General features: G+C 45.5%; 1 protein-coding gene across 1 annotated transcript in view; it reads left to right on the top strand.

The window, feature by feature from the left end:
• Positions 1-18,528, top strand: part of SMTN (smoothelin) — a 336,207-nt gene that overhangs the window by 240,599 nt on the left and 77,080 nt on the right. The window contains exons 11-13 of the mRNA XM_033956006.1: positions 8,622-8,695; positions 12,158-12,161; positions 17,426-17,871. Of these exons, the coding sequence (XP_033811897.1) occupies positions 8,622-8,695; positions 12,158-12,161; positions 17,426-17,871 (524 nt within the window). The remainder of the gene's footprint in view (positions 1-8,621; positions 8,696-12,157; positions 12,162-17,425; positions 17,872-18,528) is intronic.

Below are 18,528 nucleotides of genomic sequence, written 5' to 3' on the forward strand. Positions count from 1 at the left end.
TAAGTTTAGTGAATCATATCCTTCTTTTTTGCATGCCGATTCCCCTCATTTGCATACACAGATCGGGATCGGATCGGTACACAGGTTAGTGAATCGGGTCGTAGGAAAATCATGCCGCAAAGGGCTTCCTATGCCTCTGCCAGAATGCTCAGATCTAGCGATCATCACTTATTGACAGGTCCCTCTCTTAAAATCATTAGTACACGTCGACAGTATATTTTTTCTGTCACAGCATCAAAAACGTGGAATTCCTTGCCCATTCATCTAAGAGAAGAACGTCTTATAAACAGATTTAAGAGCAAATTTCAGTGCTTTTCTTTTGAAAGATGCCTTTGGCTGACTAGTTTCTTAAATTTGGGCTGCTCCTTCGAATTTTATGCTCAGTTATGTTTATTTATCCCCTTATTTGTTTCTCTCCTATTAATTATTGTATTTCTGACCCTTTTTCCCTTTGTGTAATGTATGTCATGTTCATTGAGTATTGTTTGCGTGTTTGTTCCCCCAACTTTCTAAAGTTTATAATAATGTACATCGCTTTGAAGTATGATTAAGTGATTAATCAAATTCTAAATAAAACTTGGAAACTAATGTACCTGAGGGAGTGGAGGATTAGGTGACTTGCCCAGGGTCACAGGAAGCAGTGCGGGGTTTGAACCCATAACCTCAGGGTGCTGAGACGGTCGTGCTCTCCACTCTGCCACATTCTCCTCCAAAGTTATTTTAACATTCTCATTTTTGTTTTCCATTCTTTTTCCTAATAATTCCTAACATTGTACAGTACTCCCCCGAAGTTCACGGGGTTCCGTTCCAGGAACACCCGCGAATTTTGAAAAAACGCAAATGCGGTTTTGAGTCTGTAAAAGGGCAGGAGAGGGACGCTGGGACGCCGGCGAGTGCAGTAAATCATACCCGGTATGCTCCGGGGGGAGAGGAGGAGGAATCGGATGTGCAGAAGGCTGATTCATGGATTCATTCCCTGTATTTTCTGACCGGAAGAGGCAGTCAGAAAATACCGTGAATAACTGAGTCCGTGAATCGCCAATTCACGGGGGAACACTGTATTTGCTTTCTTAGCGGCTGCTGCATACTTGAGCTGAGGATTTCATTACCTCACTGGATATTCCCATTTCTAGATCGTTTATAAATATATTAAAAGGCATCTGTCCCCAGCACAGATCCTTGAGAATATAGAACATTTAAGCCTACTCTTTTTCTATCTTTTAACCAGTTCTTAATCCACAATAGGACATTATTTAATGTCCCGTGACTGACTAATTTCCTCAAGAGTCGTTCATGACGTACTTTGACCAAATGCCCTTTGAAAATGCAAATACATAATGGTGGACACATGGAACGCGCTTCCGGAGGCTGTGATAAACCAGAGCACGTTACAGAGCTTCAAGGAAGGTTTGGATAGGTTCCTAGAAGATAAGGGAATTGAGGGGTACAGATAGGAGTAGAGGTAGGTTATAGATATAGAAATAGTCAGGGACCACTGCAACAGGTAATAGGCCTGATGGGCCGCCGTGGGAGCCTGACCGCTGGGTGCGGACCGCTGGGTGGGATGGACCTCTGGTCTGACCCAGCGGAGGCAACTTCTTATGTTCTAATATCGACCATATCACTTTATCCACGATTATTCATCTCTTTGAAGTAGATTAGTGAGGCAAGATTTCTCTTGACTACATCCATGATGGCTTTGACTCATTAATCCATGCTTGTGTATATGCTCTAATGTTGTTCTTTGTAATAGTCTCTACTATTTTGCCTGGCACCGATGTCAGGCTCATCAGTGTATAATTTGCTGGATCACTTCTGAAACCCTTTTTAAAAATTGGTGTTACATTGGCCATCCTCCAGTCTTCTGGTACCATGCTGGATTTTAAAGATAAACTAAATATAACAAACAAAAGCTCTGCAAGTTCATTTTTCTAGGCAGGTTGCCACTGTATACCATCTGGTCCAGGCGATTTGCTACTCTTCAGTTTGTCAAATTGCCCCATTACATCCAGTTTTACAAAGATTTGTTTCATATTCTGACTCATCAGGATGTCTTTGTGCCTAGCCTTTCTTTTATTGTCCACCCTACCGACCCTCCTTTCGTCCAGCTCTTCTGTGCACAGGCCCCTGTACTTGTTGCATCTTGCCACCACTAGGCCTTGTCTTCTCCCCTTGATTCTAGGGCAGTCATGAGGGCAGTATCTCTGTCTTAGGTCAACCATGTTCTTTCTTGGTCCCAGGTCAGTGCCAGATGCTGAAATGTAGGCCCAGTGCATAGAATTGTTCCATGTTGTACAATATCCTATTCTTTCTACTTTAAAAAATATTAGGTGTCCTCTTGGACAGAAATCTTACGATGTGAGCACAAGTGGATGCTGTAGTGAAAAAGGGTTTCTCTGGACTATGGAGATTACGTTCATTAAGGGCTTTTTTTTTTTCGACTATACTTTTTGATTATTGCTGCAATCTTTAGCTTTATCAGTTTTGAACTATTGTAATATAGTCTTTTGCTGGTCTACAAAAGAATTTTCAGAAACTGCGGTTAATTCAGAACGCTGCAGTACGATTGATTTTTAATTAAAAAAAAAAAAAATGGATCGCTTTCGTAAACTACACTGGCTTCTGATACAGGCCAGGGTAGTTTTCAGATTTGGCTGTTTTTGTTATAAGGTGCTTTATGGTCTGTTGCTGTGTTATTTGATTGATCAAATTGCTTTCGATATATCTACCATTTTTTCGGTCCTCAGCTCTGGAACAATTTACCACTATTTATACGTAATGAACCTTCTTTAGAAAAATTTAAGCGTTCCCTTAAAAGCTTTCTGTTCAAGGACGCTTTTCAATATATAGAAAATATTACCTACAAATATTAAATCCCAGTTTTTAATGAGTGTTATGTGTAGGTCGCCAAAATACTCTTTATTTCACTTTATATCTTGGATTTGAGATCCTACCATATATGTTTTCCATGACCCCTCCAGATGTGGTTTTTTTTCCTTAAATGTTTCTTTTTCTTTTCTTAAAAAAATTTGTAGTTCACCCCTTTTGCCTTTTGTACCAGTTTGTAATAGCAAACATCTCCTCATGCATAACCAAACTTCAATCCTGGGCTCTTGCTGTACAAATGAAACTAAATGAATCCAAAACCAAACTACTCTGGCTTGGCCCCAAACTTGATCATTTACCCACCTCCATCCCACTGCCCACAGGCACCTCTCTACAACTAGAGTTCTCTAGCAAAGTTCTGGGCATCACCATAGATTCCTCGCTATCCTTCAACGACCACCTCAACTCCCTGATAAAAACATGCTTTCACAGCCTTCACATGCTGAGGAAAGTGAGGTCCTGCTTCCACCAAAAACACTTTGCCGTACTCGTACAGTCCATCATCCTCTCCAGATTGGACTATTGCAATTCCATCTACCTTAGCTTAACAAAGAAAAGCCTCCACAGACTCCAACTAATCCAGAACACCGCGGCCAAACTCATCTTCTCAAAAAGCAAATTTGACCATGCCTCTCCACTCCTGTCCAAGCTGCACTGGCTTCCTGTCATCTCCAGGGTCCATTTTAAATGTGCCTGCTTAACCTTCAAGATGCTCCACGGCATCCTTCCACCTCTTATTCCTCTATCCTGGAATTCCTCAAATCCATTCTCCACCAGATCCACGCAAAAATTAAAACTATCCGTCCCCTCCTCAAAGGGTATCTCCCTCGTCGGTAAACTCGGGTCCTCCCTCCACTTCAGAATCGCTCAGCTCTGGAATAGTCTCCCTTCCCCTCTCCGCAACTTGAGCCCCCTTCTACCATTCCGTAAGCTTCTGAAGACTTGGCTCTTCTCCAAAACGTAACCCGTCCCCTCCCTATTATTATCACACCTAACCTCTCTCTTACTTACTTTTATAAACCCACTGGAGTTCCGTTGCTTCCTATCCATGTAAACTGTGTCGAGCTCCACCTGTGGAGATGATGCGGTATATAAACCCAAGATTTAGATTAGATTAGATTAGAATGCCAAAATTTGTCTATATTGGTTTGTCCTCCCCAATTTGTTAATTGTTATTTTAAAAACAATTGTTATACGCATTGAAATATATGATATTGCATAGATAACAAATCCCAATAAAACTTGAGGCACCCTTCACGTTTTTATGCTTTTAAAAAAAAAAGTTTCCTACTCTGAGGGGCTGCTTTAAATTGAAATATGTGGAAAAAAGGCTGGCTTTATTTCTTCTATACCGCCAAAGCCATAGTAGTTCGAGGCGGTTTACAACGAAGAAGGGCTGGACAATCAGCGAAAATGGTACAATGTTACAATCAGAGAAAAATAGGAGGCAGAGAAAAAATGGTACAACAGAGAGAAAAAATGATACAAACAGAAAGAAAGATGGGTACAATTATGGCAATGAAATGGTACAGGGAAGAAGGTCAAGACAATCTGCGTAAAGGACATAGAGAGATAGAAGGGGCCAGGGTGGGCATAGGGGTCTTAGGGTATGAATTGGGTGAAAAGATTAGTTTTTAGTAGTTTCCTGAAGTTGAAGTAGGATGAAGTGCGTGAGATGATGTGGGCCAGCCAGTTATTGTGATGACCTGCTTGGAAGGCAAGAGTTCTATTTAGATATCTTTTGTAACGGCAGGTCCTTAGGGTAGGGTAGCTAAACAGGTGGGTTCTATGTGTGAGTTTGGATGGGCAGTGTAGGATAAAATGGGGTACTAAGTAAAGGAGGGCCGAGCCAAGGATGGATTTGTAGCAGAAACAGGCGAACTTGAATAGGAATATAGGAAAGCTTGACTAGGAGTCTCATTTCATTTCCATAACCTCTTTAAGGTTCATTGTTTATATCCCCTCCTATTGTTTTTACCATAATTGTCTTCTTTTCTCTACCCATCCTTTCCTCTCATTTTTACATGTTTAGAATGTTAGTCTTTAACATGTCAACGTATGTTTAGTTTCTGCTGTTTTGCTGTCCCCTTAATGTTTTCTAATTTTAATGATCTGTTCATCGCTTAGAAATTTGAGTAAGCGATTAATCAAATGTACAATAAACTTGAAACTTACTTATTTAAGCATTTTTTTGGGGGGGAATAATGTGGATGTAATGTATGCTTCCATTGTTATTTTGTAATTCTCTGTGAATGCATGTTAACCGCATAAGAACTGCGAGGTGTTTGTGGTATACAAATGGAGTGTTATGTTATGTCCTAAAGGGCTCCTCTTATTAAGGTGCGCTAATGGATTTAGTTCGCGCTAAATGCTAAGGCACCCATAGACTATAACGGATGCCTTAGCATTTGGCGTGCCTTAATAAAAGGAGCCCAAAGTGACTTATTCAGTGTAGGATCAATTTTCCAGAGCTGCACTGGGATTATTCCTTGTACAGAGAGGAGTTTCTTCAGCAGGAGGGTTTAGAGTACCATCTGCCATACAAAATATTACATACTGGGCTCCTTTTACGAAGGCGCATTAGCATAAGAACATAAGAGCCTAAGCAGTGCCTCTGCTGGGTCAGACCAGGGGGTCCATCTTGCCCAGCAGTCCGCCCATGCGGCGGCCCATCAGGTCCAGGACCTGTATTTAACCTTCTATCTATACCCTTCTATCCCTTTTTTCTTCTATCTATCTATACCCTTCTTGAACCCCAATACCGTACTCTGTCCTATCACACCTTCTGGAAGCGCATTCCAGGCGTCCACCACCCTTTGGGTGAAGAAGAACTTCCTAGCATTGGTTCTGAAACTGTCCCCTCTTAATTTTTCTGAATGCCCTCTCGTTCTTGTAGTTTTTGAGAGTTTGAAGAATCTGTCCCTCTCCACCTTCTCTATGCCCTTCGTGATCTTGTAAGTCTCTATCATGTCCCCTCTAAGCCTCCGCTTTTCCAGGGAAAAGAGCCCCAGTTTCTCTAATCTTTCAGCATATGAAAGGTTTTCCATACCTTTTATCAATCGTGTCGCTCTTTTCTGGACCCTCTCGAGTATCGCCATAACGTTAATAAGGTACGACGACCAATATTGGACGCAGTACTCCAGATGCGGGCGCACCATCGCCCGATACAGCGGCAGGATAACTTCTTTCGTTCTGGTTGTAATACCTTTCTTGATCATACCTAGCATTCTATTCGCCTTCTTAGAGGCCACTGCGCACTGTGCCGACAGCTTCATTGTTTTGTCCACTATTACCCCAAGTCCTTTTCTTGGGTCTTTCACCCATTACCAGCCCTCCCATCGTATAGCTGTACTTCGGGTTTCTGTTTCCTACGTGCAAGACTTTACATTTCTCTGCATTAAACTTCATCTGCCATCTCGTCGCCCACTCTCCTAGTTTGTTCAGGTCCCTTTGTAAATCCTCACGGTTTAATGCGCGTAATAGTGCGCGCTAAACTGCCGGCCGCGCTAGCCACTACCGCCTCCTCTTGAGCAGGCGGTAGTTTTTCGGCTAGCGCGTGATTAAAAGTCGCGCGTGCTAAAGCAGCTTCATAAAAGGAGCCCACCATGTTTAAAAGGAGGAGGGTGGGTTAATAGGAGTTAATTTTCTGAGATGCCAAAATAGATCAGAAGTTAAGACTCCATTAATGAAGACAGGACTTACGTAAGTAGGTTTGGTAATCTCACTTAGCCGCACAGAGGTCCCCTTTAATTACTCCTAAATTGTGAAATAACTTGATTAGTAATTAACAGGTCAAAACAGTAAGCGATGATCCCCCCCTCCCCAAAAATATGAAGTAGAAATAACTTGATGATAGTTCTTGGAAAGCTTCATCTATGAGCGCACTGTGCAGAAAAAGAGATTAGTAACTATCCCCCCCTCCCCCCCAAGCCAGAAAATAATAATAATACAGTATTTCCCCCGATCATTTGCGGTCAGCCGTTCGCAGTCCCGGTCATTTGTGGTATTTTCCAATTCAAACCGCCGACCAGGAGAGAGCAGCCGGAGCGCCGGCGAGTGAAGGAAATCACTCGCTGTATGCTCCGACTGCCTCTTCCTGCTGCGTATCAAAGCAGCTCCTTATTGGTAAGGCCCGACTTTAGTTCAGGAAGAGGCGGTCGGAGCACACAGCGAGTGATTTCCTTCACTCGCCGCTGCTCCGGCTGATCTCTCCTGCCTCTCCCGCTGCCCTCTCCAGTCTCCCCCCACGAAAAACAGTGTTTGCGTTTTTTCAAGATTCGCGGAGGTTCCTGGATCGGGGGAGTACTGTACATTTCTTCAATAGATTTTGGAATCTAACCCCTCCCCCTTCCCTGAGTCAGGACAGTATGAGCAAAAGATGGCAATGTTAAAGACGGCTGGGAAGAACTGGCTTGTGCTTGAGAGCACTTGTGACGACGGAGGCTGAAGAACTGGGCTGCCTCTAAGCTCTGGTGATTATTAAAAAGGCCTTAATATGCAGCAAGGCTTTGGTTAGTGATAAGGTGTAGTAATATAAGATGAGCAGCAGGGGGCAACATTTAGACTTATTTCTATCTTTTGCATTGCATGCTGAGCCAGGGCAGTGCTCTGAAAACATAGTTTTTGATCTAAATCAGGGGTAGGGAACTCCGGTCCTTGAGAACCGTATTCCAGTCGGGTTTTCAGGATTTCTGCAATGAATATGCATGAGATCTATTTGCATGCACTGCTTTCAATGCATATTCATTGTGCAATCCTGAAAACCCAACTGGAATATGGCTCTCGAGGACCGGAGTTCCCTACCCCTGATCTAAATAAATACCTGAGAGAGTAGGAGGTAAAGTGATTTGTCCAAGGTCATAAAGAGAATCTAGATCTGAACTATGATCTCTTGGGTTGCAGTGTATTCTAACCGATTAGATATGGTACAATGACTGATTTGCACCTACACTTCATTAAACAGCTATGAGCATGTCAGATATTCTCTGATGAAGTGAATAGAAAGAAACTCTTTTCAAAGTGTGCCCAACCTTGATTGGCATACTATTTTAACAATGGTTTTGTATTGGCCACCCCAGTCTCAAAGCAAAACACCCCAAGTTAAATTCCCCAAGCCAGCTGACGCTAAGGATGCTGGGCAGGTAGTTTTTACAGCCTCCAGGAAACAAGGTTGGACAAGAGCCCTAATCATTTCTCAGTAGTGGCACCTGCTGGCTGGAGCTGGGGTGCGCATGCTTCAGGTCCTAAAAGGAACTGCATCCTGCGGCTCCTGGCCAAGACTGGTACTGCAGGGGCTAGTCTATATGAAAGATTCCCAATTTAGGGAATGTGACGATTCGTGTCATTGTCCAGTCGAGGATGTCTGGAAGGAGTAAAAACTATTGGGCCAGAAATGCAATTTAAAACTATTCTGCCCCAAGATTTCTTAAAAGAGCAATCAGTATGGACATTTCTCTTTTCACGGACCTTTATACGTTGCTGCCTCCCCAGCAATGACATCTCTCTTGCTTAATAAGATTTCTGGGTGGTTGGTTTTTTTTTCAAATTCCCAGCTTTAGCAGTTTGTCAATTTCTTACCGCTTTGGCCGCCATCACTTTGGTTTCTCATCGCAAATGCGGAGAGATCTTTGAGCGATTTGAGTTTCAGGGACCTTGTTGCAAAATATCTGAGCAAGCTTTGTTCCTGATGCTTCTGGTTCTGCTAACGCCTTAACTGTCTTGCTTTCCTTTGCTAGAACTCACATTGGGGCTGAAATCTTCTCCGATTAAGATCACCACCAGCAGCAGCAGCAGCAGCAATGCCAGGAAGGTAAGAACCTTTGGTTTAATTGCTCAAAAGCTGAAACAGTGGCGTCTTTGCCGGGGGGGGGGGGGGGGGCGCTGGCGCCCCTCTTCCTTTCCATTCCCCTGCGTACTTCTTTAAATGTTCGCTGGTGTGAGCGGCGTCTTCCGTTTGCTGCTCGCACCGGCCTCGACTCTCTTCCGGTGTTGCTTCCTGGTCGCGGGACTAGGATGGTACTTCAGAAAGGAGCCAATGCCAGTGCAAGCAGCACATGGAAGATGCTGCTTACACCGGCAAACATTTCAAGAGGTACACAGGGGGCACAGGGCGGCCAAGTGTTGGAAAAGAGTGGGGGGGCACCCAAGTGTCGGGGAAGAGTGGGGTGCGTCCAAGTGGCGGGGAAGAGTGGGGGGGCCCAACTGGGGGGCACCCAAGTGGCGGAGAAGAGTGGGGGGCCCAAGTGGGGGGGCACCCAAGTGGTGGGGAAGAGTGGGGGGCCCAAGTGGTGGGGAAAAGTGGGGGGGAAGAGTGGGGGGCCCAAGTGGGGGGGCACCCAAGTGGCGGGAAAGAGTGGGGCGCCCAAGTGGGGGGGTGCTCAAGTGACGGGGAAGAGTGGGGGCCCAAATGGGGGGACACCCAAGTTGCAGGGAAGAGTGGGGGGCCCAAGTGGCGGAGAAGAGTGGGGGGCCCAAGTGGGAGGGCACCCAAGTGGCGGGAAAGAGTGGGGCGGGAAAGAGTGGGGCACCCAAGTGGGGGGGCACCCAAGTGGCGGGGAACAGTGGGGGGGGCCCAAGTGGCGGAGAAGCGTGGGGGGAACCCATTGAAGGGTGGGGGTGCACAGCCTGGCGATACCAGGTGCCACCACCCCGGGTGCCAACCTCCCTGGCTATGTTACCGAGTTGAGTCGAAAGATTTGTCCAGGCCACTTTGCGTTATCTGACAATTTGGAAAAGAAATTCTCTGCTTTCTGGCATACTGCCAAAGCAGCAGAGCTGTTCCGGGGCACAGGAAGAGTTTGTTTGGATCAGTCTGGCGTTACCTGGGCATCTTCGTCTGGTTATGTTCAGCAGTGCTGAAATGCCATGGAATATCTTGAGCAAATTAAAACCACATAGATATGTTCTATTAACGTTGCCTCTCGATGCCTTGTCACCCTGCTGAGCAGATTGCTACTGTGGCATGCAGGATAAGTCCTGAATCTATAAATGCACTCAATTATAAGACATAGATTGAGTTGCTTCCTGTGAATAATGTATCCGTTTTGGAAGGGCTGTGCCGTAAGCTGGGCTGTGTTTTATAGGCAAGACTTCTGAAATCTAACTAAACTAAACTAAACCTTAGGTTTATATACCGCACCATCTCCGTAGACGCAGAGCTCGGCAAGGTTTACAGGATTTAGGATGAGAAAGGAACTCCCAGTGGAGGGTTTAAAGATTAGGTGTGAAAGGGTGAGGATGGTGGGAGAGGCCTAAGAGGGGGGGGGGAAGTGTTAGTTTTGAGAATAGCCAGGTTTTTAGGTGTTTGCAGTAGAGTTGGAGGGAGCTTGAGGTTCGGAGCAGGGAGGTAAGGTTATTCCAGAGCTCAGTGTTTCTAAAGGGGAGGGATGACCCTAGTTTACCTGCATGCGAAATACCTTTTGTGGAAGGGAAAGATAGTTTAAGAGTTTGGGAGGATCTGGAGGAGGTAGGAGTTGCGGAGTTCCAGGAAAGAGGAATAACGGCAGGAAGGATGCCATGTAGGATCTTGAAAGCTAGGCACGCACATTTGAAGTGGATCCTGGGGATTATTGGGAGCCAATGGAGCTTAGACAGGAGTGGCGAGACGTGATCAAATTTGCTCTTTGCGAAAATAAGCTTAGCCGTGGCGTTCTGAATCCGCTGAAGTCTATGGAGGCTTTTCTTGGTTAGGCTGAGGTAGATAGAATTGCATTAGTCCAATCTGGAAAGGATGATGGATTGTACTAGGACGGCAAAGTGTTTTTGATGAAAGTAGGGTCTGACTTTCCTTAGCATATGAAGGCTGAAGAAGCATTTTTTTTACCAAGGAGTGGAGATGGTCGTTGAAGGATAGAGAGGAGTCCAAGGTGACACCCAGAACTTTGCTTGAGAACTCGAGCTGTAGTGAGGAGCCGGAGGACAAAGGGATGGAGAAATCTCCCAATAAAGCGCAACCAATGGAGAATTTGGGGGTTTAGTGTAAACCAAAGAACCCTAAAATTAAAATAAAATTAAACTGAGTAGAATCTACCTGCTTAAAAAAATTAAAGTCCTCCCTGCATTCACCCATAGGGGGAGTACAGGTCTTCCTCCATATTGACAGGTTTGGCATTCATGAATTTAGTTATTCTTGAACCGTCCGCCTTCCAAACCCCTCCACACCTTACCTTAAAGCCCTTCTGGTCTAGCAGTGATGGGGCAGGAGCGATCTTCCTACGCTCCTGTCCCATGAAAGCTGTGATCAAACAGGGCTGCTGCAAGTTCCCTCGGTAGTCTCGCGAGACCATGGGAACTCGTGAGACCGCTGCTGGAATTCATGGCAGCCATTTTTCATCACGGCTTTCATGGGGCAGTACCATAGGAAGATTGCTCCTGCCCCGCTTCACTGCTAGACCACCAAAGCTTTAATTTAAGGTGTGGAGGGGTCTGGGAGGCGGGACTTAAGGTTTGTGGGGCCCCTACAGTTATTTGCAAATACATGGGGGCTGTGCCCCAAAGCCCCACGAATGTGGAGGGGGGGAGCGTATATTTGAAATGTACTATGCAGGATTTCCTCTAACACGGGGGTTTGCGCACTGTCCAGCTTAAGCATGAGGGAAGTCAACCTGAACTAGAAAAAAGGAAATAGAAGGGTTGATTATTCAAAGCAATTTAACTAGCCAGTTAAATCGTCTGTTCAGGATTAATCACTAATTTTGAGCCCCACTTAACTGATTAGTACTGCTGAAAATAATAGGTTAATAATAATAATAATATCTTTATTTTTATATACCGCCAAAGCCATAGTAGTTCGAGGCAGTTTACAATAGGAAGAGCTGGACAGTCAGCGAAAAAATTACAATGAAGTCTTTGAATACATGAATATTTGTAGGGAGGGAGAAAGACAGAGTAAAAGTCACAATATAGGGACATCGAGTGCATGTAAGTAGAATACAGGTTAGTATCAAGCTAGGGTGTGTTCAGGGGCTAAGCTGGCACTTGGCAAATAACTGACCAGTTTGACCACGTTCAGGTCTTGATCTGCCGTCATTTACTATGTTACTATGATAGGACTGACCCGTAACCAGTTAAATGCTGAATAATGCACTCAACTGGCTCTGCATTAGCTGGCTTCAAAAACTCGGAAATCCAGTGCAGACGTCCGGGCACGGCCCAGGACTGAATTTCTATATGAATTCAATTAAATGTCAGATCTGAGAAAACTATCATGTTTATTAAAAAAAAACAAAAACCCTTCTTAAAATGTCATAGCTTCTTGTTTTTTGCGGTTCAGGGAAGTCAGTGGCAAGTCTTTTATATGGCCTACTGTGGGATTAGTAATCAGCTTCTTAATTTTTGGCAACACAAATAAGACAGACATTGAAACTGGTATAATTTCTGGGGATTTTTAAATTCATTATGTGTGTCTTTATGATTATTTATTTATTTATTCGTTCATTCACTTTTCTATACCATTCTACTAAGGGACCTCAGAACGGTTTACATGAATTTATTCAGGTACTCAAAGCATTTTTCCTTGCGGCTCACAATAATGTACCTGGGACAGTGGATCACAAGGTGTAGCATGGGTTTGAACCCACAATCACAGGGTGCTGAGGCTGTAGCTTTAACCACTGTGCCACACTCTCCCCATTCTCTTCTTGCTTGGGCTGAAAACATTTCAGTGGCTCCTTGTATTGTGATGTCATAATGCCTCATTCCACCAATGCCTAAGAGCCAACCTCATCAGTGATGTCACAATGACTTGGTTTCCCTATACTTGGGCCCATTGACTAGGTGCATTTGCCTTATTGAAATGAAAAGTGTGGAATGACTTGTAAGTTTCATGGCTCCACATCATATTTATGTATTTATTCATTCAGTTTTCTGTACTGTTCTCCCAGGGAACCTCAGAACGGTTTACATGAATTTATTCAGGTCCTCAAGCATTTTTCCCTGTCTGTCCCAGTGGCTCATAATAATGTACCTGGCGCAATGGGGGGATTAAGTGAAAATACAGCACTATACATACTTGTATTGCACTAGTTTCGAAGTGAATTGGGCATGATGCCTTTATTACGTTCAGCCGCGCTCAGCGTGAGATGTGCATATGTTGTGTCCTTGGACACCGCCTAGCCCGCCTACTCCACAGGGCTTTAAACTAGGTAAGTCGGGGGGAGGGTACAGGCACAAACAACATACCAGGCGAACTAAAATGCCAATACATTTATGAGGCTGAGGAAAGTAGACACCGAAATTCTGGGTCAGGGGTGAGTGCACACACTTTTGAGTCGGGAGTAGGGTCACATCATATTTATGGGTCACATTGTAATTCCGGGTCTAGGGGGAGTACACACTGTAGTTCTGGGTATATGGGGAGTACACATTGTGGTTCTGAGCCTCAGGAAAGCACAAATAACACAAACAATGCTAAAGGTGTTCAAATAGCTCAAACAGGAATATCCCCACTGAGACATAACAAAAATATAACATGGAGGGCTATGTACGTCAACGCACACAGTTTAGGAAACAAGATCCTGGAATTGGAAACAGAAATAAGGAATGCCGACCTGGATGTGGTGGCGATATCCGAAACCTGGCTCACAGACTCCCACGGGTGGGACATGGTCATACCGGGTTACAACTTGCTTCGCCGGGACAGAGAGGATAGGAAGGGAGGGGGTGTAGCATTATATACTAAAGATGACATTAAGGTCACGAGAATCTCAGATGTCCAGTATACTGGGGAATCCCTTTGGGTTAATTTGGCCAGAGGGAAGGACAAATGCTTGTATCTTGGCGTAATTTACAGACCCCCAAGACAACAGGATGACCTGGATATGGAAATAATCGAAGATATAGAAAATATCACCTTGCGTGGGGACACAGTATTGCTAGGTGACTTCAACATGCCTGATGTGGATTGGGTTACACTTACCTCTGCTTCCGGCAGCAGCAGGAGGCTATTAAACTCTATGAAAGGAGCAAGCCTCAGGCAACTGGTGTTGGAACCGACAAGGGATCAGGCAATACTGGACCTGATACTTACCAATGGAGAAAGTGTCACAGAGGTCTCGGTGGGCGACACATTGGCCTCCAGTGACCACAACATGGTATGGTTCAATATCAGGAAAGGTTTCACTAAATCTACTACACTAACCAAAGTCCTCAAATTCAAGGTCACAAATTTCAAAGAAATGGGAGACTTCGTTCACCAGGCGCTACAAAGCCAAGAAGAAACCGATAACGTGGAAGACATGTGGTCGACTTTGAAAGCAACCATACAAGAAGCAACAAACCGCTATGTAAAATCAGTAAGTAAACGGCGAAGGAACAATAAACCACAGTGGTTTACTGTGGAGATCTCAGACCTGATCAAGGAGAAGAAAAAAGCATTCATCTCTTACAAACAATCAGGGAAGCAGGACTCTAGAGCAGACTACCTGGCCAAATCAAAAGCCGTCAAAACAGCAGTCAGGGAGGCTAAATTCCTCATGGAGGAGTCTCTAGCAAAGAACATCCAGAAGGGAGATAAATCCTTCTTCAGGTATATCAGTGATAGAAGAAAAAACTCAGGCGGGATTGTACGTCTTAGGAAACCAGACGGAGACTATGTGGAAAAGGATTCGGAAAAAGCCCAACTATTAAATGAATACTTCTGCTCAGTCTTCACCCGAGAAGCGCCAGGGCTCGGCTCTCAGCTACAGACAAGGGTTGGCTCAGTTGACCCGTTTAGTAACTTTGAGTTTACGCCCAGCAGTGTCTACGGTGAGCTGTCAAAGCTCAAGGTTAACAAAGCAATGGGGCCGGACAACCTGCACCCCAGGGTGCTTAGGGAGCTGAGTGATGTCTTGGCGGAGCCACTGTCCGCGCTCTTCAACCTCTCCCTTAGTACAGGCAGCGTCCCGTTGGACTGGAGGACGGCTAACATCATTCCACTCCACAAGAAAGGCTCAAAGATGGAGACAGCAAACTACAGACCAGTGAGTCTAACATCGATAGTGAGCAAACTAATGGAAACTCTAATCAAACACCAATTAGATAAGATCCTGGATGAGGAGAATCTACGGGATCCCCGAGAACATGGATTTACTAAGGGGAGATCCTGCCAATCCAACCTGATCAGCTTCTTTGACTGTGTAACGGGAAAGCTGGATATAGGGGAGTCCCTGGACATCGTGTACCTGGACTTTAGCAAAGCATTCGATAGCGTACCACACCGCAGGTTACTGAGCAAGATGAGTTCTATAGGATTAGGTAACACATTGACGAAATGGGTTGGGAGCTGGCTTGGAGGTAGGCTCCAAAGGGTGGTGGTGAAGGGCACCCCCTCCGAAATGACGGAGGTGATTAGTGGAGTACCACAGGGCTCAGTCTTGGGCCCAATCCTATTCAACATCTTTATAAGAGACTTGGCAGAAGGGCTTCGAGGTAAAATAACATTATTCGTCGATGACGCCAAACTGAGTAATGTAGTGGGCAAATGCACAACAGACGAAGATTCAGTGCCCGACAACATGATGCACGACCTACTCCTACTGGAGCGATGGTCTGACTCTAGAACATGGCAACTCAACTTCAATGCCAAAAAATGCAAAGTTATGCACCTGGGCAGCCAGAATCCATGCAAGTCTTATACCCTTAATGGCGAGATCCTAGCAAAAACGGTAGCAGAACGAGACTTGGGGGTAATCGTCAGTGAGGAGATGAAGTCTGCCAATCAAGTGGAGCAGGCTTCGTCCAAGGCAAGACAAATCATGGGCTGCATACGAAGGGGTTTCGTCAGTCGTAAGGCGGAAGTCATTATGCCATTGTATAGATCCATGGTGAGGCCCCACCTGGAATACTGTGTGCAATTCTGGAGGCCGCATTATCGCAAGGATGTGCTGAGACTGGAGTCGGTGCAAAGAATGGCCACCCGGATGGTCTCGGGACTCAAGGATCTACCATACGAAAAACGGCTTGACAAATTACAGCTATACTCGCTCGAGGAGCACAGAGAGAGGGGGGACATGATCGAGACGTTCAAGTATCTTACGGGCCGCATCGAGGCGGAGGAAGATATCTTCTTTTTCAAGGGTCCCACGACAACAAGAGGGCATCCGTTGAAAATCAGGGGCGGGAAACTACGAGGTGACACCAGGAAATTCTTTTTCACTGAAAGAGTGGTTGATCGCTGGAATAGTCTTCCACTACAGGTGATTGAGGCCAGCAGCGTGCCTGATTTTAAGGCCAAATGGGATCGGCACATGGGATCTCTTCACAGGGCAAAGGTAGGGGAGGGACATTAAGGTGGGCAGACTAGATGGGCCGTGGGCCCTTATCTGACGTCTATTTCTATGTTTCTATGTTTGAATTGCAGGTGCATGTATTATGTTCAGCCGCGATCAGGGATGCGAAGCACATATATTGTGCATATTTTATCGAGTTAAAATTTAAGAAAATGTTTTGCTCGTCTTGCAAAACACTTGTAAACCACATTACTCGCTATCCAAGGTTTGACTGTACACTCCCCCCTCCGTATTCGCGAATTCCATATCTACGGATTCGCTTATTTGCTGTTTTAAACCAAAAAATGCATTTTCATTTTTCAGGCTATATTAAGCCCTGTAAGCCCCCCCCCCCCCTTAAGCCTTACCTGGTGGTCTAGCGCAGTGGTTCCCAACCCTGTCCTGGAGTACCACTAGGCCAATCAGGTTTTCAGGCTAGCCCCAATGAATATGCATGAGAGAGATTTGCATATAATGGAAGTGAGAGGCATGCAAATCTGCTCCATGCATATTCATTAGGGTCAGCCTGAAAACCCGATTGGCCTGGTGGTCCTCCAGGACAGGGTTGGAAACCACTGGTCTAGCGGGTTTTCGAGGCAGGAGCGATCTTCCCCTGCTCCTGCCCCGTGCAGATCGCTCACAGGAAATGGCTCGAGAGACAATGGGAGCTCAAGGCAGCCATTTCCTGTGAGCGATCTGCACGGGGCAGGAGCATGGGAAGATCGCTCCTGCCTGAAAACCCACTAGACCAGTGTTCTTTCTGCCGGTCCACAGGGCCGGCATGTGCATCAGGCCCAAAACTGTGTTCTTCAACTGCCGGTCTGCGGTGCGTTGTTAATAATGTGTGTGTATATATGAAAAAATGAATGGAAAAAATATTTGCGGTTTTGTTAATATTCGCGGGCCGGCTCTGCCCCTAACCCCCGCAAATACGGAGGGGGAAGTGTATAGTGTGTTCTGAATCTGCGGTACACACATTTTAGCAAGGTCAATAATATACCAGTTAAAGATATCTGAAAAAGAGGCAGCTGGAATTCTGTTGACCGTCTCATGCTAAATCCTGGGGTTCAGTAACGGGAGCTGCTTTTTCTCACACCTGTTGTCATTCCATCTCATTTTCACTCTATCACTGCTGGGACCTGCCTGGCCCGTCTTCTCTGAGATAATAATAGTTTGTGCCTGCAGACAAAGCCCAAAGAGTGATTAGGAACTAGTTAGGAGACCAAGCTGCGTCTTTCGATATCGTGCTTTGCAACTCCCGTTCGGAGCCCTGGGATAAGTTTTCTGGCCAGGAAGACAGGGACAGGGAATCTGCTGTGTAGGGCCCTCTTTATTCAGGAGCTCATCCAGTGATAACAGCCTGAAGATGCCAGGGGTCAGCCTCCAGGATCCAGATTATGAGGCGCAGGAATCGGTGGCCTTGGCCGAAGCTGCCTTTGAGAAGTCTATACAGGAGGCGGTGAAGGGGATCCACCTGGACCTCCAGGTTTTCCAGAAGGCAGTGGATGAGCGGGTAGACGAGATTGCCCGGACCCTGGATCCGTTGGTAAAGGCGGTCGATGATCTGAAGGAGGATAATCTGAAGCTGCAAGTGGAGCAGATGAGGCTGGCACAGCAGGTGGACTTGCTTACTCGTTTGAGAGGTTCGGAGGAGAAGGTCGGCTTAGTGGCTCATCCTCCAACATTTGCCAGCACCAGGAGACACTCTTCAGCACATTTGTCAAGGAGCAACAGCCTTGTAAGTTATTGTGGTCTCTCCTGAGGAAGGAACTGGCAAGTGGGGGGTGGGGAGGTGTTTCGTGTGTGCTTTTTCCAAATACCAAATGAATGCAGTGCATCTGTCTTCTCTAGCTTCCAACACACTGCTTCTCAGCCCTCTCCTATATAAGAATAGCCTTACTGGGTCAGACCAATGGCCCATTAAGCCCAGTAGCCCTTTCTCACTGTGGCCAATCCAGGTCACTAGTACCTGGCCAAAACCCAAAGAGTAGCAACATTCCAGAATCCCAAAGAGTAGCAACATTCCAGAATCCCAAAGAGTAACAAAAGATTCTAGAATCCCAAAGAGTAGCAACATTCCAGAATCCCAAAGAGTAAAAAAGATTCCAGAATCCCAAAGAGTAAAAAAAAAGATTCTAGAATCCCAAAGAGCATCAAGATTCCAGGCAGAATCTCAAAGAATAGCAAGATTCCAGAATCCCAGAGAGTAACAAGATTCTAGAATCTCAAAGTAGCGACATTCCATGCTACCGATCCAGGGCAAGCAGTGGCTTCACCCATGTCTGTCTTAATAACAGACTATGGACTTTTTCTCCAGAAAATTGTCCAAAACCCTTCTTAAAACCAGCTACGCTATCCGTTCTTACCACAACCTCTGGCAACGCATTCTAGAGCT

Source organism: Geotrypetes seraphini, chromosome 8, assembly GCF_902459505.1.
Source record: "Geotrypetes seraphini chromosome 8, aGeoSer1.1, whole genome shotgun sequence".
In the NCBI taxonomy this organism is placed as follows: Eukaryota; Metazoa; Chordata; class Amphibia; order Gymnophiona; family Dermophiidae; genus Geotrypetes; species Geotrypetes seraphini.